The sequence below is a fragment of the Osmia lignaria genome, chromosome 16 (genome assembly GCF_051020975.1).
Source record: "Osmia lignaria lignaria isolate PbOS001 chromosome 16, iyOsmLign1, whole genome shotgun sequence".
In the NCBI taxonomy this organism is placed as follows: domain Eukaryota; kingdom Metazoa; phylum Arthropoda; class Insecta; order Hymenoptera; family Megachilidae; genus Osmia; species Osmia lignaria.
Genome location: NC_135047.1, coordinates 6,182,392 through 6,205,419, shown reverse-complemented (window position 1 = coordinate 6,205,419; position 23,028 = coordinate 6,182,392). Strand labels below are relative to the sequence as shown.

Genomic DNA, 23,028 nt, shown 5'->3' with positions numbered 1-23,028 from the left:
AACGATTCACAAGATTCTCCTACTGCACCTCAAACAAAGGGAATAACATCCTGCTAACCTTCCTTTTTTTCAAAAATATAAACCTATCTTTCACCTTTGGGGAAGAAAAATTTCATTCGAATAACCTTCGAATAAAACAAACATATTTTTGAATGAAAAATGTTCACTCGAAGATCATTCGAATTAAGAATCCGAGACAGCTACGAAAGGAACCGTACGTCACAATGGAATAATTAAAAGAAAACTAAATTGAGATGCCCATAGATCTTAAATATAACCCTACCGGAAGATCTCGATCGTTTCCTATTCGTACCTGTGCCCGTGATCGGTGGCGACGCCAACTGCGAGCTGCTTATATCCGGCGGTTGTTGATTCTGTTGCGTTTGTTGCGATTGTTGCGACTGTTGCTGTTGTTGCGGACTGTTCGCAGCCACTTGCACGGTGCCCGGACTCGCCGCGCTTTCCGCCATGATTTTCACGTTTTTATCGTTCTATGCGAGCAGTCTTTTTTATTTAAATCACAATCACAACATTGCAGCTCAAATAATAAAGGTACGCGATCGATTGTATCGCAACGAGCCTCGACGTTTTCTGATTTTGCTTAATGATTTGTTAGGGCAAGTGCATGATGAACGTATTGGATCAGACACGTTTCGATCTCGCAGCTGGAAAATTGATGACGAGGCTCCTGCTTGCCAATAAGATTTTTCCTTTTTTTTCTTTTACGTTATTTCCAGGAGAATTCGTTGCTTGTCTTTGCAACGTGCTCGATATTGTTTATTGCTGTGGATAATTTTCTTCTTATTTTACGATCAGACTATGTCCGACGAATGACTGCACCAGCTCGTCAGGCTTTTACAAGAAAATTCATCGACGATCGTCGTGCAATCTTGTTTAGCGTCCGAGGGCATCACGAAGAGTTCGAAACGCGATCTGGATGCCATCTCTTCCGTCAACGAGATTAAAGACGCACTGTCAAGGGCTGCTGTACCGTTCGATCGATCGCGCAGTCGACCCGATTAAAGTTCGACGATTCGATTAAGTTGGCAACCTGCTGAACGGAAAACGTGGATTTATTTTCTTCTCCGATGTGTACAGCAGTTCCAAAGACACGCGATTCTTCGACGATCCTGCTCTCGATGCAACGAGGATGTAAGACATCGAGGTAATCGTGGAACGATAAATATTAGAGGATTCTAGTGTTTTATTCGCGCACGATCGATCTTTATCAGTCTGCGATTGATTGGCGAAGCGTTAAGGTGATCAGGGAGAGGAGTGTTTCTAATGAGGTTGATAAAAATTTTTAAAGAAAAAGATACGATTAGCAATATCTCTGCTTATTAAATTTGTGTAAAGTTCTTATAATCATCGGAACGAAAAGGACAAGCGAAAAATCGCGATAAACGAAGGAAGCTTAAAATTTCTATGTTTCTCCGTCGATCAGTCGAGAGGAGGATATTAATCTGAGGCACTGTTTTATCGTATCGATCGGAACCGTTATCCGAATCGTCCAACTTTATCCTTACGAAGAGAGAAATTCCGCTCCCGTGACGAAGAGAAAGAGAAATTCGAAACAATGAGGTACGATAAATTCAAGAACAAGAGAGACACAACGGATCGCGTCGGTCTCCGATAATCAGTCGAGAAGGCATCAAATTTTAGGCACTCTTCACCTTGTATTATCGATACCCTAAATATACTTGATCAACTACAACAGAAGGAATTAAAAAACCATTACCCTGAACACGAGGCGCTTATCGTTAAAAAACACAAGTAAAAAAGTCTCGAAAGCGCAGTAACAAGCAAGATGTCGAAAGGCAAGAGGGGATAGAATCACGAAATTGTACAACTAGAAATCTCTGTTCAGTCGTGAAGTACCGATTGAAAAAATACTTTAGGCACTCTTCGTTTCTTAATTCTCTGTATGTGCTTGACGGTTCACACACCTATCTGTTAGGTTATCCTCGAACTTTTACCCCCCCGACGAGGGGCGTGAGGGAATGGAATTACAAATGTCCCGGCAGCGGCACGCCAACAAACGGAAGGGTGGAAAATGTAGAAATAGGGTAGCGAGGAAAGAAAGACGGCAAAGGGTAGGAGTAGAGCAGCGAGTCGATAGGTCAGTGGGTCTCGTTCAAAGAACGACTCTCTTCGATTCACCCGCGCGTTCGTACGCGCAGCTACATCGCCCCCTTGCCTTCTAAATACCACTTCCACCACCGGTCGGTGTCCTCTGATGTGCCAATTTAGCTATTCGATAATCCAACAGGGTAAAAGTAACAAAAAAAAAAAAAAAAGAAGAGGGAACAAAATGGTGAGAGGAGGAACGTCGAGTCGATAGGTCAGTAGGTCTCGTTCAGAAAACTGTTCTCCGAGAGTGTTGCATCCAGTTCGCACTTTCGGTTTCAACGTTCCCTGGATAGTTAATCTTGACCCAGGTAATTATCGATGCTCACCGAATTACATGTCCCTCTTTCAGTCTCCAAAATATATATGTATACACACTAGATAGATTCGAGTTACGATACGTTTGTCCAGGAATTTTCGAAAAAAAAGAAACAAGCAATCGAATATTTTCTCCAAGCTCCCTCGTTGACAAGGGCTGTGTCCGTCCAGAGAGCTTTGACTTAGGGTTGTCATCCAAAGGGCGAATCGTACGAGTTTTCTGTGCGACCTTCGCCACGACTAATTCGGTAGCTACGCTTTTCGGTCGATATTCCGTTAACAACCAGCCTCGTCGTTCAACACGACGTCGTACGACGTAGGGAAACAATTCGAAAGCCTCGTTCACGTTTCCTATTCCATCACATTTCGCCTCCTTCTAATCGTCCTCGCTCTTATCTCGATTTTACATCGTACAAGTAGAACTAACGTGATTCGCTTTATAAACTGCTACCACTATCGCCAGTCTCGATCTGCGTTCACCAGTGGAACGATAACAAAAAGTTCGCTGTCGAGTCTGACAGAGTTTCAATCATCGAGCGTACTCCATTCGCCTGAAGGTTTATCGCACATAGTTTTCTCGTGGAAGATCATTGCACCCACGAATAGTATCCACTCGATATCGATCATCGTTCAGTTCGGTCAGGTTTCGATCGAGGTAGCAGGACTCAGGAGCCGCCTGATTTCCATACTTCCTTGGATCGCATGCCAAGTCTCGGATCACGTTCGACGAAGAGGTTTTTGACGTTTCGTCGGAAACGAGTGTAGACCGTCGGTCGTATCCACTTGGCCTCGTGGGCTTTACGTCATTCTCGTGTCCGTCATCCTGGCTAGCTAGCTGGTACGTGACCGTTCCGTTCTCTCGATTCTGGCAGAGGAACACAACACACGGTACCACGGGAGAACTACACTGTCACGAGGTTGTCTCGCGTCGCGGTTGATAACGCGGTTCAATGGATCGCTGCACGTACACCTGGATCACTGTCGATCCTTTTTCGAGGAAAAAAACGAGCTAACGGTGATGTCGTTTCGGTGCCGAACGTCTCGTTTCGGCAATGCACTTCACGGGGAACCAGTGGCTCGAGCTTAAAACGACCGTCAGCAGATGGCAGCCAGTGTTGAGCCACCGTTTTACTACCACCCCGCCCCGGATTACACTGATTCATACGGGTCTTTTCCCTCGTAGATCGTCCATTTCGTAAACATCCCCTGCCAACTTATTCTGCCCACCGACACCATCCAGAGTCTCGCACTTTCTCGCATCTTTTCACGGCGAATTTTCTTGCGATCCCGTAGCCGATAGAAATTGCCCGAAATATATCGGAATGTTCTACCCCTCAGGGCCAGTGTAAGAGGGTGTTTCATTGGTTAAACGCGATTCAGGGATGAGACGCGCACGCGCCGCCACTGCGCGCTCTGGATAGTACTCGTTCGATCCGTTACCAGCCTGTATTCGTCAGCCAGATAGACTGTTCCGTCTTCAAAGCGATAAGGTTACCACATTCGTATCTTCTATCATTTTTACCCTTTCAACGTTGCTCTAATCAATTTCACGAAATTCGATCAGATACCATTCGTTCTTCGACTCGTTTCATCAATTTTTCATTATCATCAGAGCGTAGGATCGAAATCAAGGGAGGAAGGAAATGAAGGGGTTGGAAAGCTGCGAGAAGGATCGTGTCCCTTTAAGGTGAGGTAGTTCTACAATAATATATTCGTTCCAACTGTGTGTATTTTTTGTTTCATTCGTATAGTAGGTCGCTGTGTTGTTGTTGCAGATCGATCTGCTCGTTGGTTTCCATAAAAGTGACTTAGAATTTTCATTTTTATTCCAGCATATCGATTGAAGTTGAATTTTGATTAGCTCGATAATACACGATTGTCTTCATTTTTGAAATATTTAGAATTTTAATTGATTTTTTTCCCTTTTAACCAAAATTTTAAGTATCGTACGTGCTTTCTAACGAATCGGGGGAAGTTTAATTTATCTGTCCCAATTACTTCGGTTAGAACAATTGAGCTAAGGAAAACAGAGGTATACCATTTATCGGGTTATAATTATTTGCACGTAACGTAGAACGCTTATATTCCGTGTTTCATCGTGTCCGTGCCATTGAATTTATCGCTACCGTTATACCCCTTTCGACTGAATCCCCGCCTCTCGCTGTGTCCGTTTGAGTTAAAGCGTCGCTCGAGCCGACTACAAGCAAAGGCTACACACCGAATACACTCTCCTCGCTCTCTTCGGCCCGATACGAGCCGTTGCATTTTCAGAACGGTACTCCTAACTGTATCTTACATACGTATACATACGTACGTGTTACAGGTATATATACGTATGTTTCTGCTCACCTGTCGACGTCCCGCCTAAGCACCCGCGCATACCGATCAGAAAACAAGGGAAAACGACCGCGTCGATGACCCTAGACGAGATGACGAATTCTACGGGCTGAATTAACGATCAGTTCCCAAGGAATTCGAGGGAACCGTTTGACATTTGAATTCACACACGTTACACTTAGGCCTCTTTGAAAAAATAATTCTTAAAAGTGATACTTTCTATTTTTTCACGGTCTCTCTACGAACTTCAAAGACTATCAGGTTCTAATAAATTTTTATTTCAATTGTACCGCGGAACAATTGTTATCCGAGTTCGATGATTATGAAAGATAACGAACTCCATTTCTCAAGATCCTCTTTATTAATTACGCGGTACGTTATACGTTCTAGTTAGATTGAATCGAATTTTCCGAGGCCTGGTTCAGGAGATCTACCGCAACACGTTCAGAACAAACATTAGATCGTTAGATACCTTGTTTGGAATCAAATTTTTTTCTATTCCACTGGAATGAAATTTGAACATCTTTGAACGAAATATTCGGAAAGATGGCGAACTTGTTTGAGAATGTAACGACACACCGGTGAATAAATCCCTTTCAGCCAAGAGTCTTTAATTCGGTACCGATTTATTCGTGGGCAAGCAGCAATCAAGGAGGAAGCGGTTACTCATCGTTCAACGATCTTCGCTGAATGAGACCAGCCAAGTCAGCATCGAGGAAGGTACAAACGTTGCATACAATTAGGAAACAATCGGGCATGCATTAAAATAACGATCAAAGATTAAGGGAGACGGCTTAAACCGTTAATCGTTTTCAGAATACCGCTTCAATGAGCTGCTCGGAGCGAAACACGGATCAAAGAGTATTGGAAGAGAAGAATGGTAGACAAAAGAAGAAGGAGAAGAAGAAGGAGAGAAACGAGTGAAACAACGTGTAGCGGATCTTCTACGCAGGTATATACGTAATGTACACGTACGTGCGGGTCGCGTGTAGGGATACTCACGTAATGTAGGCCTGTTCCCGGAGGTACCGTAAGACCTTGCTGTTACGTCACTAGAAGCCGCATGATTAGGAGAAAAAGGATACCGATGAGAAGGGAGAGAAGAAAACAGGAACCGTACCCTAGGGCTGCACGCATCTTCCTACTCCGTTCACCGATATTTCTTCATACTAATTAATTCCCTTTGTCTTTCATTTTTCTTCAATTTTCTAATATTTTATTAATGGTATTGTACGTTTCAATCATTTTTCAGTGATCGCAAGTGGAGAAGACTTTAGCAGTTTCTTGGAGTAATTGAGAAATGCAAGAGTTTTGAATATAAAATTTTTTTAAATTTTTTAATAGCTCTTCTAAGTTCAGAAAAATGAAATTAGATGATTTTGAACACAATAATTGCAATTAATAAAATAAAGGGTTATATGATTTTTAGAGCAACAGAGCAAAATCTGAAAGTGACCATCCGTGTCTAAAATAAGACACACAAGTGGGAAGTTGTAATCGCATTTCTGCAGAGGTTGCAGTAAATTTAGAGGTGCGAATTGGGCTAAGAGATCGTGTGCTGAACTGTGTGTGCAAACAAACCTAACCCACTTCAATTTCCATCCATTTCTCGCTTTTGCCATCATTTAATGTATTTACAAAAACCTTGATCTTTTTAATCCTGTTATCCTCTACAAACATAAATTGGTGTCTAAATAAAATATTCATCAAGAGACCTGTAACCCTAGATTATCCTTTTTGTGACAACACTCTAATATGCAAATTTAACGATGTAAACAATAAAATATTCATTATTTCAAGCGTTACAAGTTTGTACGAAATATTTCGTTAGAAACATGAAGAAGCATATTTTTGAAGAGACACGCGGAACTTCCAAAACGGAATCCCGTTTATTTCGGCGAAACTGACAAAACGCCATACTGTCACACGTTTGCCAGGCATTTCATAAGAGGTCTACGTTTATTTCGTCACGTACAATGACTGTTGAGCCTTCACGTGAAATCATCAGCCCTTCCAAACTCCCCTCTCCATTTTTTACTTCCCTTCCACGGAACCACCGTCACCGACACGGTCCGCGTCCACGTGTTTCTATCTGCGGTCAGTGCACCTTGCTGCACGAACCGCGGCCATTTACCGAAGGTCCACGTAACGCGACCGTGCTTAATAATCTTTTCTCCCAAGGATCGTCGACCTTGCCGATGGAGCTAGAGAAAAACCGTGAGGACAAAGAGGGACGAGGCATTAGATGGCCAGAGATAGAATTTTTCGAATCGTCTAATGTTTCAACGGGGCCCATTAATCCGTCCATTCTTAGAAGAATAGTTCCCCCTTTCCAATACGATTAACTTGGAATTCATTGGAATTTAATTTTAACCGAAGATGCATTTCTCGTAGAACTTATGATGCATCGAGTCTAAAACTGCTTATCAAGTGTAGGATACGTGTCGAAAATGTCTGAGACAATGAAATTGGAGACAAAAAGAGTGCACGTGAGTACAGATCGTTCGTCCTGTAATTTGATAGGAACGTCAGATCTTCGTGTCGATGACACGTGTTAATGGAATGTTTAACTCGGCTGACAACACGGAAGTGCATAGTGCAGATGCAGTCGCTGATCTTGCATCTTATTTTTCACTGTGTATCAAAAGATGATGATCCTTTTTCTTAAAAAATATTACCTTATCTTGTGTTAATTATCGATCGAAGGAAAAAATAGTATTCCGTAAATATAACACGTAATATCGTCATTGACATTGACATTATTTCCTAAGCTACACCCTCGCTGTTAACCCATTTTACAATCCACCCTTCGATCGACACCCTCTTACGTCAACCCTATTTTCACACCTCTCTATTTTCACACCTGTCCTAATCGCGACAATCCCATTCTTGCGTGTCCTGCCGCATCTTTGCGAAGTCGAGCATGTCGACGAGCCCTGTCTACTCGCGGCTAGATAGAAATACCAACAGGACTAGGAGGAACAAGGAGAGAGAGGAAGACGAAGGGAAAAGGTGGAGACCCTAGGAAGAGACTCAAAGGTTCACGGCCGGGTGGTTGCTTTAAATCAGGCAGGTAAGGTGGTTTGACGGGGAAGAGACATCACTGGCCACGTGGTGGCTCAGGGGTCATTGTCCTGCGGCCAAGCTTTGTCGAGGTGAATCGGCTCGGGAACCGGGTACTCGTTCAAAACTTCCCGCTGCTTTTCGGCCCTCTTACAATGTGTTAGAAGGCCGCGTAGCCTTTTGTCGATTTACATTAGATTTCAACCGGCCATGTTACGTGAAACAGGCGCATGTGTCTTCCTGTTTCCAGCTAAAGAGGATGTTGGCTTACCGATATCTGAATTTACTAAGCTTTTAGTTTCTTCGAGTAAATAAATGAAAATTCTATTTTTTGTAGAACCGATAATAGACCATGTATAGCAAGGCACAGTTCAAATTTAATTTCAATCCTTTTTCTATTGACAGCTTATCTCCCATCAGTCTATAAAATTTATAACATATTCGTTTTCGCTTTTCGGCTCGATTTTGGCCGCAAGTACTCTTGCTTTCGTATCAAGGATCCCGACTGTTCAACGCCGAAATTCCTGACCAATTACGGCTAGCATTATCGCCCGGCCACGGATAGTGGAACAACGCCCGCAGAAAAATAAAAGCCGACCTGACTGTAAATCTTTTTTCCCGAACGAGAGATAGAGAGGGCAGCGGTGCTGTAAGTTTCGGCCGTGCCGAGGACGAACAAGCAAGCCGAACGAGCGAACGAGCGTGTAGCACCTGCGGTCGACGACCCTTGCGGTGCTATCGAATACCTGCCGACACGACAATCCGCTCGTTTGCTCGCTCGCGATCGCCTCGCTCTTTTGGTGGGCCATCGAGCACTTCGTTCTTCGAGGCGTGCCCGAGTATCGTCATCGCCCGAACCGGAAAAGGAAAATCAAAGATGGACCGTGAAACGACCAGAAAATTGAATTTCAATCGTGTCCAATCGTGAACAATGATACCAAAAATAAATCAATTTCATACATCTGCATCGTATCGAGATGTTGCTAACCTGAGATTTTAATGATACTTCATTTTTCCTGGATAATGAGGAAAATGACGATTAAGATTGACGGGCGATGCTTTGTATCGTGGAATGCTGAATTGTCTATTTTTTTTTTGAATGTTGATTTAACAGAATAGTTGATGCTAACTGACGCAGTGAAATTGGATATCTATAGTCAGACGTACGTCTGACGTGTGAACTCCTGCAATTATGTCGATTCATGATTTGTAAAAGTAAATTAGAATTGATAAAAGGAAATATAATTTCTTTTCTGTAAATGTCAGAAGCAAATTGAATTATTATTCAGATACTTGATAGAAATTACTAAATGTTCTTGATCATGATGAATCACAGGACCGCGCGTGTTAACGCGTAAGTAGATCCGGTGAAATCGGATTTGTTCTCGATTACAAGCATTACCTCGTTAATGCGCAATTAAGTTGCATCAATTTTAAATTAGAACACGCTCCGTTGTGTGGTGGTTTTCGAAAGTTCTATCTCGCTTGGAACACTAAAAGAAGCATCTAGTTTTATCCAAACTACTGCTATTAATATAAGAAAATCCAATGAAGATTGATATTGAATATCAAGATTTAATCAAAGTGGATGTTTAGCAAATTGATAAAATTGAGGTTAAATGAATTTACGGTGAGATTCTAGCCAAATCGAGAACTGCCACTCTTATTCTTCCAATAAATTCAATTTGCTTCTCTACGTCGATAATTTTATTACAAGCCAATAAATAAATCCTGAGAACTCTAATTGATCGTGTTGCCAACAAATGTACACACGGTTGAGTTCAATGAACTTCATCTCGATCTCCTCTCTTCGAGAAGCTGAATTAACATCTAACGAAAACCTTGAAACATCTCTACCCTTTATAAACGAGCTACGATCAAGATTGGATGCACATAGCAGATAATCCCGCATAGTTAATGTTGAAATGATTTAAAGCCTATGAAGATGCTGCACCGAGTGAAAGGATTCTGAACGTTCAGATTTTGTTTACCCGTTCGAACACATAAATAACGTTGCCGGATAGTTAAAATGACAATTGAATTCCCTGATGGTACCATCACTTTCGTAACAACAGTCTTTAGCATTCTTCGTGGTGATCTATGCGGTGATCTCAGTCCTTCAACTACAACGGCCATCACATGTATAGATCGTTGAACCTGCGCTAGACCTTTCCCTTGTTCAGGTTCAAAAACCCGTATCAATCTCCGTATTAGCGGATTATTTTCGCCGGGTGAATCATAATGAAGGCATAATGATTGCACGACAAGAAAATAATTTTGTTTGCCAAATTTCATTTACAACGAGGTATCCTTATTTTTAATTAACTACCATTTTAAAATACTTCTATTTCAAGATCCAAACGCTTTGTATAGACAATCTATTTGTAATGAACCGTACTAATAAAACAATTAAAAACAACACCCATTGTCAGTCATTTTTATTTCCTCTCATTATACATGACTCATAACGACTGTCCCCTTCAAAGCGATCTGAGAGCTAGCAGAAAAGTCCTTGAATCATGGTAGCCCATGGTATCGATCAAGTTCGCTAGATCGTTGAACCTAAACTCGACCTTCCTCTCTGTCGTTTAACCGAATCGATATTCAAGGCCCAGCTCGAATAGATCCAACTATACCTTCGCTCGGGCCAGTATCGCGAGAGTAGCATAGACTCGAAGACGTAGAGGTGTCGGAAGAGGCATGGGTCCACGGTGAGTGGATGAAGAACGGTGGGGAATATTTGTAGGGGGAGTAGGAAGAGAACACAGAGGGGGAGTAGTAAGAAACAGCTGGTGGGTTGAACGAGCCCGGAGTTCAATGACTGGAGAACGAAGGAGCAAGCCGGGTTTCGAGTTAGGTAGGTAGGTAGGTAGGTAGGTAGGTAGATAGGTAGGCAAGCGGGAGAGACACGTTTACCTGCGTAGACCCGTTCGCCTGTCGCCGCGCCGCGGATACGGGAGTACGCGTGTTAAAAAACGCTCCGTGAATCCCTATGCAGCACATCGTTTCACGCACGTAACGCCGACTTTCGGAACCGAGCGGATTCCGCGTGACTCACGATTTCCCTTCTTGGCTCGTTTTACGCTGACGCGGAACCGAATTACCGTTGCCCGCGCACATGGCACTGTCGGTTCCTGCGATTTTTCTTCGAAAACGATGAAACCAGCCCGCGTCAGCAGAGTTCAGATCTATGTCTCCTAACGTGGAATGTCATTGGATCAAGAACTTTGTTGTCAAGAAAGATTAAGATTAAACTCTCCCGAATAAGTTGGAAGAGTCAAGAAATCATTTTATGGAGTACAAAGTCTTTCGTATTCCTGCCCGAACGCGTTCGAAGGGGACACCTGAAAATGCTCTGACAATTTCGTCACCGATCCTGTTAGCATGTGTATTGTATGCGTGATTAAGACAGGGTGGGGATTGTTAAAATTCGACGTAACGACATTTGCGAACGGTCGCTTCGATCATGTTGCCGCCATAACGGTACCATAGAACGTAATTTGGGTAGAGCCACCCAGCGACTTATACAAGCTCGGTTCATTGCCTACTATCTCCCTTCCTGCGCCTCCTCCAACGCGACCCACTCCTTTCATAGACTCCTTTGTTCGGAACCAAGTCACGACAGACGAAATCTATTTTTATAAAATCGAATTTGCATAATGATCGCAGCTGGTTAAATTTACAAACCAGCTAGATTTAAGAGGATCAAAAGTTCAACTTGGAAAGAGAAAGAATCTCGTGAAAGTCCACCCTTTCGTCAGCGTCGTCCGTCGCGTCTATTCCGGCCGATACAGTTCGAAATGTCAAGTTGGTCATGAAGAAACTCTTACGGGATTCAGAATCGAGATTGCGGCATTCCAAGCCGACCTACCTACACGTCTGTAAGTTCGTTCACGTTCGAGGTAAACGGCTATCTATCGACGTGTGTACAGAGTGGACGTGAATACCATTGATGGTACCAAAGTCAAGAACCACGGGAGGCTCGCTCACGTATCTTGCACAATATCTTACGAGAATTCATAAAATCGTGTCCCACGTAACAGAGCTTCCGCGTGACGTATAAGCGAGCCAAGATGATGAAGAGGAAGAAGAAGAAGCAATAGAAGGAAACGGTCGTTCGTCAAGCTTCAAATTCATTTTTTCTCGAGGAAACAAGCAACTATCGATGTAGGTACCGGCAGTCCGTCAAGTCTGTGCTTATGTAAATGACGAGCGACGGGCGAAGGTACTTTAGCCAGCGCGGAATCCGGACTTGACCGGCCGTGGCATCGCGGGTACCACGAAAGTACCTGGTGAGACAGCGAACAAATGCGTGTACGTAGAATCGTGTTGGAAGCTGGTGTGCGTGAACCGGCCCGCGTGTTAAAGCCGTACGTGTACGCCGGGTTCGTCGACCTTAGCTTTTGTTCGTGTCCCAAGTGGCGAGCGCCCGTCGACGCGTTAGTTCGAAAAACGACAGTGGGCGCCGGCTCCCAAGTCCAGAGCCCGCGTCAGAAACGAAAATCCACTCCCATCGTCCGGTTAGGTAATCGATCGCAACGCCCTTACGTTTACCAAGGTCTTTGCCACCTGTCACAGGAAGAGTATCTCGCTTTCCTACCTGCTTTTCCCCCTTCCCACGTTCCACTCGACGCGGTTCCTCTTTCTCTTTCTACGCTCCCTACCATATCTCTGTCTCTTCGCTTTGATCCCCTACCGCTTCGCTAACAGCTCTTTCCCTCTATTTCCCTCGAGAGTTTCCGTTTTTCCACGATAGATTTCACGAGAACCGGAACGAGATGTGTCGGCTTTTAAACGAAAATCCACGGTTACGCCATTTTCGAGAGCGACCGATCGATCAGAAGGGTCGATGATCTCGCGGTTACGCGTTCACGAAGGTCGCTGAATAATTCGTGCAACCGAGAACCTCTGTCCGATGCGATTCAGTTGATTTAATTTTTCAGTCCCATCCCGTCCATCTTCAGCATCCTACGTGGAAACTCTTGGCTACGAGTTTTCAAACTCTCAAGGTGTTCGCATGGTATAATTGATTTTAAAAAATCCCCACCAACTTTCAATTTCCCTTGGCTCCCTTTTCTTTCTATGGTCTAGAAGAGTACTAGCTAACCTAGGAAATACGACTGCCGTCTTGTAACGACGTTGTCGTAAAGCTTTCGACGATCACTAAAAATCGAGGATCCCCTCGAAAACAAGGGTTGAACGATAAAAAAAATAAAAAAAATAGAAACACACGATCGACGCGTCTAGGAACCAGAAGAGCCTCGCTGACTGACCCGCGTTCCTTGTCAGTGTGTTACTGACCTCGAGTGACCCTGCTATCGCGACCGTAACTCTCGCCGTATACTGTTAGCTTCCACAAATATATTTATTTCCCTCGTAGGTCAACAATTCTACGACATTACAGACTAGAATGAAATAACCCTTTGATAATCATCAGCTTATAATTTTCATACGAATTTTCATTTCCTATCTACGATGCCTCGTTCAATGCCCTTAACGAATTATTTACGAACTTTGTATCGTGATTCATTTATACGAGCAACGATTAATATGCAAGATTAATAATGTGCAATTATTTGACTGGGAAAATTCGATGAATTATTTAAAGACGTCAACGATTTACAAACACGAATTAATTGACCGTAAATTTAATTAAAGAAGAAAAACAGGTAGACGAATCGGACGCTCATCTAATCATCAGTGTGTTACTGACCTCGAGTGACCCTGCCATCATGGCCACAACACCGCGTACTGTTACCCCGTGCAAATGTATTAGTTATTCAAGCCGCGTGACGAACGTTTCGATCTGAACCGTACGAAACACAGATTCGTCGTACTTTTTTAGGCCCATCGTCGACGTGTTGCCGATTTTCGGCATACGGAATTACCGTCTGACCTCGCCATTCTGATGTGAATGAAAAATTAACGAGATACATCATTCTTGCGTTGATTACAAGAAAAAAAGAGAAAAGATAAAGGCAACGATCTTTGACAGCAAACATTTCTGTTCAACGACTCACCTCTTATGGTGCTAGGCATCTTGTCCGAGATCACATATCCTGATATCCAAAACGAGAGATTTTCGAGAAATCACGTTCGAAGCGGATTCACACGTCGTTTCTTACTCCACTATTTTTCTTTTTCACTGATTAGATTATTAATCACAATCTAATATCGAAACCGTGTTTCTCTGATTCTAGCACTGAATCAACTGCACCGACACTCTAATTATTATTTTTTCCTTTTTTTTTCCAAACCGCGAAGCGTCGTCGTTCACGGTCTTACCTAGAGTCAAACGACGCGCTTTCAACGCGCATTACGACGCCAACCGACGTCGTTTTCGCACATCCGCGGCTATCGTAAGTGTCAAGCACGCTCCATCGATCGACAATCTTAACTTTTCTTCTTATATTCATACGTCCAACTGTATCTATACCCTTCCTTCCCCTTCCTTGTAATCGGATCGACGACTCAGAGATTTCAACGAGCCTCGTCACGCTTTTGTGTCTTTTGCAAATTCACGAAACAAGATTTATCTTCCAACAAATCAGTCCTCGAATCGATCAATATCAATTTTATCGAACACTTCAGTTAAGAATCTCAACACTGCAATTTTGAATGGACCACCTGTTTCCGATATCCTGCAGGACGCGTTCTTCAAGGTGTACGAATGAAATCTTTTTCGAGATCAAGGATTTCGTCACGTTATCTATGCTTCACCGTGCTTGTCGTCGATGGTGGCGGCGACTCTTCAACGATGGTACCGAAAACCCACTTGTCAACGGTGCAACCGTGGCCCAAGCGCGTTGACTTCCAAGTGTCAATGACGAATCGGTCTTATCAACACAGATTTAACGTTATCATGCGACGCGCGATGGTAATCAGAAGCCGATCAGAGATTCCGAACACCGTTTAACCGGGTGCACCGTGTTACTGTTCCAAAAATCTGGATCGAATCTCCTCGGATATAAGAAGAAAACGTTTGTTGATGCGATTTAATCAGGTGACGTAATCGGTAGCAAAGATTCCTTCTTTCTACAAGATGTTCGATGGTTCCTTCGAGTTCGCGGGCCACGAGTGACCGTGTTCCGTTTTGTCCTCTACCTGTGAACCAAGGTTCGGCGGTGGTCCGGTGGTGGTAGCCGGTGAGTGACTCTACCGTGGCGCAGAGATCCACAGGTGCTCGCACGGTGCCTCGTACCCTTACCACTACCACCAACCCCCTCCCCTCCAGCCTACCGTACTCAACTCTTCCGCCTCCACCACCTTCTCTCTCTCGTACCCCTACTCTCCTTCGACGAGCCTCTTCAACATAGTGGTATAGTCGTATAGTCGTCTCTCTTCCATCCCCTCTCTCTTTGTTTCGCTTCTTCTTCCTTTTCTTCGACCACCTTCTTTCTCCTTTTTTCACTTCCCACCCTACCCTCCACCGCTTCTTCTTCTTCATCAACTTCTTCCGTCGTCTTCCTTCTCGTCTCTTTCGTCCGGTTTTTACTTATCCCGAGGCTCCAGCGATGCTGGCTCCGTTTCTTCAAGGTATACACACCAGCTTTCTTCCGCGACCAGCTCGTCACTCGGTTGCACCGTTCACCGTTATTCGCCTCGTACGGCACCCTCTTCTCGCATTCCTCCCTTCTTCTCCCTCGTCCACGGTTCCATGGGTTCCCCGTCTGATCCGCGACCAGCAGGATCTGCACCGTAACCCCCGTTTCGCGATCGTTTACATCGGCCGGCGGGGAATGTCGTTTTGAAAAGGGAACGCGTCGACATCGACGGAGATGGCGGTAAAACCGTTTTCACGAGAGCCGACCGGCTCGTATTCTTCGTATTGTACGTTCAGGAACACGTGTTTCCGGATCAGATGCCTACTCGTCGTTTTACCGATCGCAAACATTTTCTTTCAGGCCCCTTCCGTTTCGCGGGCTATCAATTCCGGCGGTCGGTTAATTAAACCATTCCGAGCGGAGTTAATGATTCCGCGATGGGATTAAAATTCAGACGCCTAACCGCGATGGATTTTTCGAGTCAACGCCTCGACGGTGTACAGTTATTGCAAAACAACCATACGATTCTAAAGAAGGCCACGCTGATTACCGACTAATTCCGAGCGTGCATCGTTCCCTCTAATGAATTGTTCGCGCAATGCCAATTAGCCGCGTGAAGAATCTTAGCGGTATCAAAATCATGCACTGCGAAAAAAAATATGGAACGAGACACGCAGATTTCAATCTAAATAAGCCGTACACCTTGCCCACGGGGTACCGTGTTACAGACGGTGCGCACCTCACCCCCTCCTCTCCACTTTTCGCCTAATCATATTTTACCTAATCGTTGCCTCGTTGAATTTTATGACTTCATTTTTTAATATGATCCGCATGTGTTTATTAACAACGCATGGAGAAATATATGTAGAGATAACTAAAGAAGCAGATTATTTAAATATCAAATATGGTAGCTTCAGAGATATAAATTGGTACCCTTATCGTCAATTAAAAGTAGCCGTTCCATTCACGTTTTAGTAGATGTAATCTCTGTTAGCTCCTTTTGAGAACTTCACTTTTGAAAAATATTATTCGGTGATAAGGCTTCCAATTTTTTATTTCATATATTCCTTGCACACCTCTTAATTGATCATAGGAATATTAATCATACGACACCTTGATTATCGAAACATCATCGGCAAAGTACCCTACCGTCCCGGAAGTCTGTACATCCCGGAAGAGCGTGTTAATATCAGATCCGTCGAAGCAGTTCGTTTGATCGTTAAAATTAATTTTGATTGAACTAATATCCGCGTGGCAAGATATTCAACAAATCCGCAGATTTGCAATAATCCGAAGAGCCGAGGAATCGCTGAGGCCAAGCCTGACTGCCTGCCGGCCGAACGTGAATATTCCGATGGTCATTGACCTCGGCCCGGTCTTTGGCGCCGAACCCAAGGCTAGCTTGCCTCTCGTAAGGTGGGAGCTACAGGTATTTAGTTGTAGAACGTTGTGCTCAGCGATTTTCGACAAAATCCTTTGTCGATAGAATTAACAGATCGTTTGATTAACACCCGACCAATCACTTCGCCGCGAGTGATCCTCTTCGCGAAGAAAAAGGCAGCTGGTGTCAGAATATCCATTAGATACAATTGATCACGCTGGATATTCCTACTTTGTTCCGATGAAATTGCTATTCTAAGATATCTTCGGACCGTTAGGTATTCGTTAGAACGTGTTCGTTTTTTTTTTTTTCGTTTTGGAAATTTATTGACCATGACGGGAATGTTTCTTGTAATTACAGATCGAACGTACCATATGGTGCTGATTTTGTAATCTTCGATTTCAGAGTGTGAATAGTATAAAAGATGTTGATCTCTTGGTTTTTTAACACTTAGATGGGTAATCATAGGTACCCAGATTACTTCTAGAGATTTCATATTAAAAATTTTTATGATAGAAAATTCTAATTTCGATCGTAGATCGATGATCTCCCGTCTCAACTGCGATAAAGCCGTGACAGTTTACGATATAACCGGAAACGACCAGGAAGCGACGATCGATTTTAACCACGTTCAACCCCATTGAGATCCCATTCTATTATATTGGCCGATTTATGGTTACCTCTGTTTCCTCTCATCTTTTTCGTACCCTGTTGCTTGTAATTTCTTTTTTAATCCTTCCTTTCATGACCTCCATTAATTCACAGAAGAGTCTATAGACCACCGAGTTAATTTTTCGTTCTATTCAACGGTATTTCGGGACGTGTTTCACTTCCTGTCGTTGAAAGGACATTCTGGCACAGCGTAATTACCGCTTTCCTATTCTCACTGCGTTCTCCTCTTTAAAGAATCGAGCGAACGCTGATAAAGTACTTTGAGAACTATTGTTCTAGCCGATCTTCAAAATTTCTCAGCTGTTAAAATTAACCGCAAACAACTTTCCATAATTCTTGAAATATTATTTTCGCTTGCACCAAACCCTTCCAGTTTGTAATCCGGTCCAGCTTCTTGCAGTCCGATCCTCTTGTTCGCCTACTTAAACGACCAGAAGAGTTATTCTTCCGCTGTAAATATCTTCCGCATTGTAATCCGAACGACATGATTTTGACTATCTTTCTGCGTTTCTACTCCCACGTATCTTGCTAAAAATAACCAAAGTTCGTCTTCCTTTCTTCCTCTTTCCTTCTTCCTTCAGACATGTTTACCTTTCACGATGTACAGATAAAAATTTCGCAGCATTCGAAGCTTCGAAACTAAAGTTTCAATTTGAAATTGAATTCGAGTCGCATAAATTTGTTCCCGTATCTGCTCGTATTACTTGTGCAATTTGTATCTTCAGATTTCAGCTTTCTGTCGAGTTTAATCGCTCGAATTCCTTGGCGTGGAAAACGCAACATAATTGCGGCTGATTTTATCGACTAGAGGATTAAATACAATACGTGATGCATTCCGAACATCCAAAACCGTACGATTGGAAAGGTTTACCAATCGTTCAAGCGTGTCGAAGAAGTCGAGCGTGTCGGCGAAGTGATTCGCGATCTTTTGGATACACGGTAATTGTTCCATTGCAGGACAACAATGAAGTGAATTTATAAACGTACTGGGTATTTAGAAAACGATTGATGTGCTTCAATTTTTATTTAATTATTTTGCAAATCAAATTGCGGAAACGTCGAAGTATTAAAAAATTGAATTAACTTGCTCAGTAGCCGGATGACAAGATATCAGGAAATTGATACTTCAATGATATGAGATAGCAATTTCGAAACACTGTTCGCTCGAATAATGCTACGTTGGTTCTGGTAAAGCTCAAATTACATCATCAACTTCTCGAAGTGCTGCTCCGTGCCATCATGTCTCCATCTAACAATCAGAGTCAAGAACCTGGAGCCTTTACTTCGACATCTTGTCCGCGGAAGGTACTTCATCTTGCTTAGAATAAAACTAACGTCCTAATGTGCGTCCAGATGCGTCAACGTTCCTGTACACACGTCGTCGCACCATGGGCGTAGGTGTTGGTTAAATGGTTAGCCCATTGTTTGTTCAGCCAGTACGAACATTTTTAATATCGGACACTGATCTCGAGTTTCTGCCGCGTTACACCGTGAACGCAACTGATTGTTGTAGCCCGCCTATTGTCTCCTTTATGCTCCTTACAATGCTTAATTTCATTGATCGATGATCGATCAACAGAGTCGTTAATAGACGGAAATACCCGACTTTTCTCGTTTCAGCCTGGGAACGCGATTTCTACACTTTAACCCTTTACACGATAATTATTCATACGTGGGTAACACTTGAATTTCCATTGAAATTAAATGATTATTCATATACGAATGACGCTTGAATTTTCATAGAAATACAATGACTATTTAATAAAAAATTCTTTTACTCGTATAGCTAATTAGAAATATCCCTATTAGGTACTTGAAATCATAGATGATAGAAGTAACATTATTTTTGTGTGTGGTAAGAACCATATGATTGCAGGCTCATTAAGCGTCTTAATCAATCAAGGTGCCTGGAACCGAATTATTAACGTGGGTCACCATCAAAACCAGCTGACGCGGTAAGTGTGAAATTGAATTACATTATCGATGACCCTACTAAATTACCGGTCTCGAAATTGACCGTATGCTCATCATCATTCTACTGTTACTTTAATCGATTCATGTAAATATCGCCTCAAGTGTTCAGTTTTCTTTTCTGCCTTCTTGCTTCAGAAAGATTTATGAAGGAAATAGGAAACAGTGTAATTAATGATCTTGTCGACTTACTAATTACCTGTTTCCTATCAGATGATATAAATTGTGTTTCCATTTAATAGGTATCATGCTTTATTGCCTCTTTCTATAAACTGGAAAATTCTTTCCATTGACGATCTGATTTTATTTCGCGATGACTTACAATTTAATTATAATAGTTCGGAAGCTTAGGGGCTCCGAGGTCTCTCCATTAAACCCGCTGTTCTGTAGCTGGTATGTTTACGATCGATGGTACACGTGGGCGTGCAACAGAATGAAAGTACCGGTTGCAGTTTGCAGTCAGCAGGGCGTGATGCATCAACAGAATGAACTTTGCCAAAGTTGAGGAAGTCAGTGACATTGGCATACCGCGATATTCGATTTTCAACGAAACTTCAACATTCAATTTTTTTAAATTATAATTATATAATTATTAAAATAAACTTCACAGAAGATACTTAAAATTTATTAAATTAATTAATAAATAAGTTATGCAAAGTTTCAAATGATGCAAAACAGAACCCAAGTAGATACAGACAGAGTAGTCAGACATATCCTAATACGTATCACTTAAGATATTAAGAATTCCTTTCCTAATCTACCTAATTACTTAGAAATACTTAAAATTCCAAATAAGGAAATGACAAAATCTAAGCTGTGAAAATGCACAGAAGACACCGAATGCGAGTGTCACCGATTGGAAGAGGAATCATTCCCAGCCTCCTGACCACCCTCTTATTCGTACATCAAAACACTCGATGACGAGTGTGTGTGGGATCGATCAGCCATGTGGGTGTAGGATAGAATAGAGGTACCGGACGCGGGTTATACGAATACTGCGCGAACGAGCAAACGAACGGCTTGCAACGGTAAAACGTAACCGTTGTGCCCCCGACTGCGAGAGGCCGTCGTGAGAGCGGTTTGGAGAGGGATCCTGATGATGTAAGAGAGAGGAAGATAGACAGAAGGGGCCGATAGTGTGTTACAGAGTTGGTAGGGGAAATCGACGATGTAACACTGCCACATAGCGGTACAGCATCCCCACCGTCTGTAAAATCATCCTCGGAGGTTCATGGACACTCGTAATTCGTGGCTATCGGCGCGTACGTAGCCGATTTTCTTTTTTCTCCCGGTGTCTGAACGTTTCTTTCTTTTTGAATTTCTATGGAACACCGCCGACCGGTATTATCGTGCAACAGAGAACCGGTACTCTCATACCGGACATCTTATCTATTAAAGCAGAGTCGATACATTGATGGCTTGTTTTCTTCTATCACCGGTACACGCATCGAGTCGTGCATCGTGCTCTTTGATCGCGATGAATCATGCAATTTTTTTTTAACCGGACACTTTGTCCATTGAACGTAGGAAGTCGGTTACCTCTGCTATCAAACGACCATCTCTTGACTTTACGTTCATTTCTTAAAAATTTTGTAAAAAAAACCATCACCCTATCTTTCAAAATAGTGGAAATTCTAAATTAACCCTCGAGAAGTTGACCCAGATTAATTATAATTCAGAGCTATTGAGATAATTAGGTAGAGACCAGGGTAAGCCTAGACCACCCCCGGAATGAAAACTATCCCAACCCCTCTAGAAATTATTGAAATAAATAAAGAAGGCACCTGTCAATTTCTAAACTTGCATCATGTAAATGCACCAAAATGCATTATCACTATCTAAACGATACAGGTAATTTTTTAGAAAGGCCTTTACAATGTTGAGAAGTTTCACTCCTCCATTCCTTCACAAGCGTGTATATCTTTCAGAAATAAAATTTCTGTAATAAATTTTGATGATCCTTGGTGCATCCTCTCGTTTATAGTACCTACGGTGGATAGTTTCAATCAAGACGATCGTTGGAATTCAGTTTTTTCCCTCCCATTCGTTCCTCACATGCAGTGTAACCAATAATAACTATGGAACCGGTATTTTATGGTAAGGATGCTATGCATTAAATGGCTCACGAAACGATTATTTGTTTCCTCTTACTACCCCTGATTTATATCCGTTCGCGCATAAAGGGAGCCATAAAATGGTGTCGAACGATTGGGAAAATTGCTTAAGTTTCACAGGCACTCCGGGAAACGCATGAATGGATCTTATTGATGACTCTGACACTACCCATCAATAAAACTAGCAACACGAATCGGATAAACGATTGCAAAGTTGTAAATAACACAAAGTAACGAATAACGGTGCAGTTGAGTAGTTCTATCAATTATTTTACAAAGTACAGAAAAGCATAAACCCTTTCGGTCTTAAATCGTTTCAGTAACATAATTAAATTCTATAAATGTTATTTTTATAATCAAAACACTCGAGTACACGTTTCATAGATCCGGCTCACGATTGACCTGATTCCATCATTCGAATCTTAATGCATAATCATTGATACATTAATTAATGTTCAATTAACAAACATAACTAAACGTTAAATCAATATTAACTCGAAACTTTACACAAGGATCCATTTCGTATTCGCGGATGGATACAGTAATAAATTTCAGTAATTTAGAAAGGGAAGACCAGACCGAAAGGGAACTATGCGAAAGGGGATAGAAGCGAAACCGCAGACAAAGCTGGCGATGTGTAATTTCGTGCCTGGACCAAGGTTATTGATGAGTTCGATTCTTCGAATCGATCAGGAATAATATCGGAACGGTGCGGGATACATGGTACGGGATGAGACGAACGGGGGATCACGACGCCCACGGCAATCAACGGTACATTGCACTCGCTGGTAATGCCCTGCACTGCGTAAGTACACCTAACAATATACGTTAAATAACAGGTTTACGTATAAACAAGCAGAGTTCGGCAGTCGAGGGGCGTACGAGGGTCGAAAATTCACTCGGAGCGGATCGAACGAAGAAGAAACGTTTGATTGCTTGTCCAGTTATTCCCGCAATTTTCGCGCGCCAATCACGCAGTACGCTCGGAGAAATTTGCATTTGCCGCCGATGCACACACGATTCAATCGAAAAAAATATTATTGATAAAGGAGATTTCGAAAAATCAAGATGTCACGCGCAATCTCAATAAATCGCATCGCTTTACCATTTCAAAATTTGAAGTAAAGTTGATTGGGGTTGAAAGTAGCAAGCTATGACCTAATTTTTTTTTTAATGATTCATTAAAAATTCTATTACCTTTGGAACATGAGTTAACAACTAAACAAATGTATTAGCTTTGAAAATTATATTTGAAAATTAAACCCCCAATTACCCCTCATAATTATCACGTCTATTTGAAAATTCCTGTTTCCCTGATTGGCACCGGCTCAATTAATAACTCGTTAAACAAGCATTCGATTATTTGTTTAAGATCCGGATTAATTAGAGGCCTCGGGCAAACAAATAATTACCGAACGTTAATGCGGTTAACGAACGAGTTTCAATGAATCGATGCAAATTAATGTAACCAGGGTGTATAACGTGGCTACGATCGTGTACG

General features: G+C 42.5%; 1 protein-coding gene and 1 long non-coding RNA gene across 10 annotated transcripts in view; one reads left to right on the top strand and one right to left on the bottom strand.

Annotated features, from left to right (window-relative positions):
• Positions 1–23,028, bottom strand: part of Hr3 (nuclear hormone receptor 3 ROR-beta) — a 108,666-nt gene that overhangs the window by 85,308 nt on the left and 330 nt on the right. For 4 of the 8 annotated variants that reach the window (XR_013063592.1, XR_004580593.2, XM_034317388.2 and 1 more), the window contains exon 1: positions 284–3,638. The exons of 1 other annotated variant lie outside the window; for it this stretch is intronic. Coding sequence is in view for 5 of the 7 variants with exons in the window: in XM_034317388.2 (XP_034173279.2) it covers positions 284–470 (187 nt within the window). In the remaining 2 variants the exon portion in view is untranslated. Of the gene's footprint in view, positions 1–283; positions 3,639–13,865; positions 15,033–23,028 lie in introns of those variants that run through there. 3 more of the 8 variants (XM_034317396.2, XM_034317402.2, XM_034317400.2) reach the window with 2 other exon arrangements.
• On the top strand, positions 3,604–8,978 carry LOC117601083 (uncharacterized). 2 transcript variants are annotated; one of them, XR_004580597.2, is made up of 4 exons: positions 3,604–4,132; positions 5,427–5,502; positions 5,599–5,734; positions 6,035–8,978. It is a non-coding gene; the product is annotated as an uncharacterized LOC117601083 (long non-coding RNA). The 2 variants fall into 2 exon arrangements; XR_004580594.2 differs by having other exon boundaries at positions 5,599–8,978.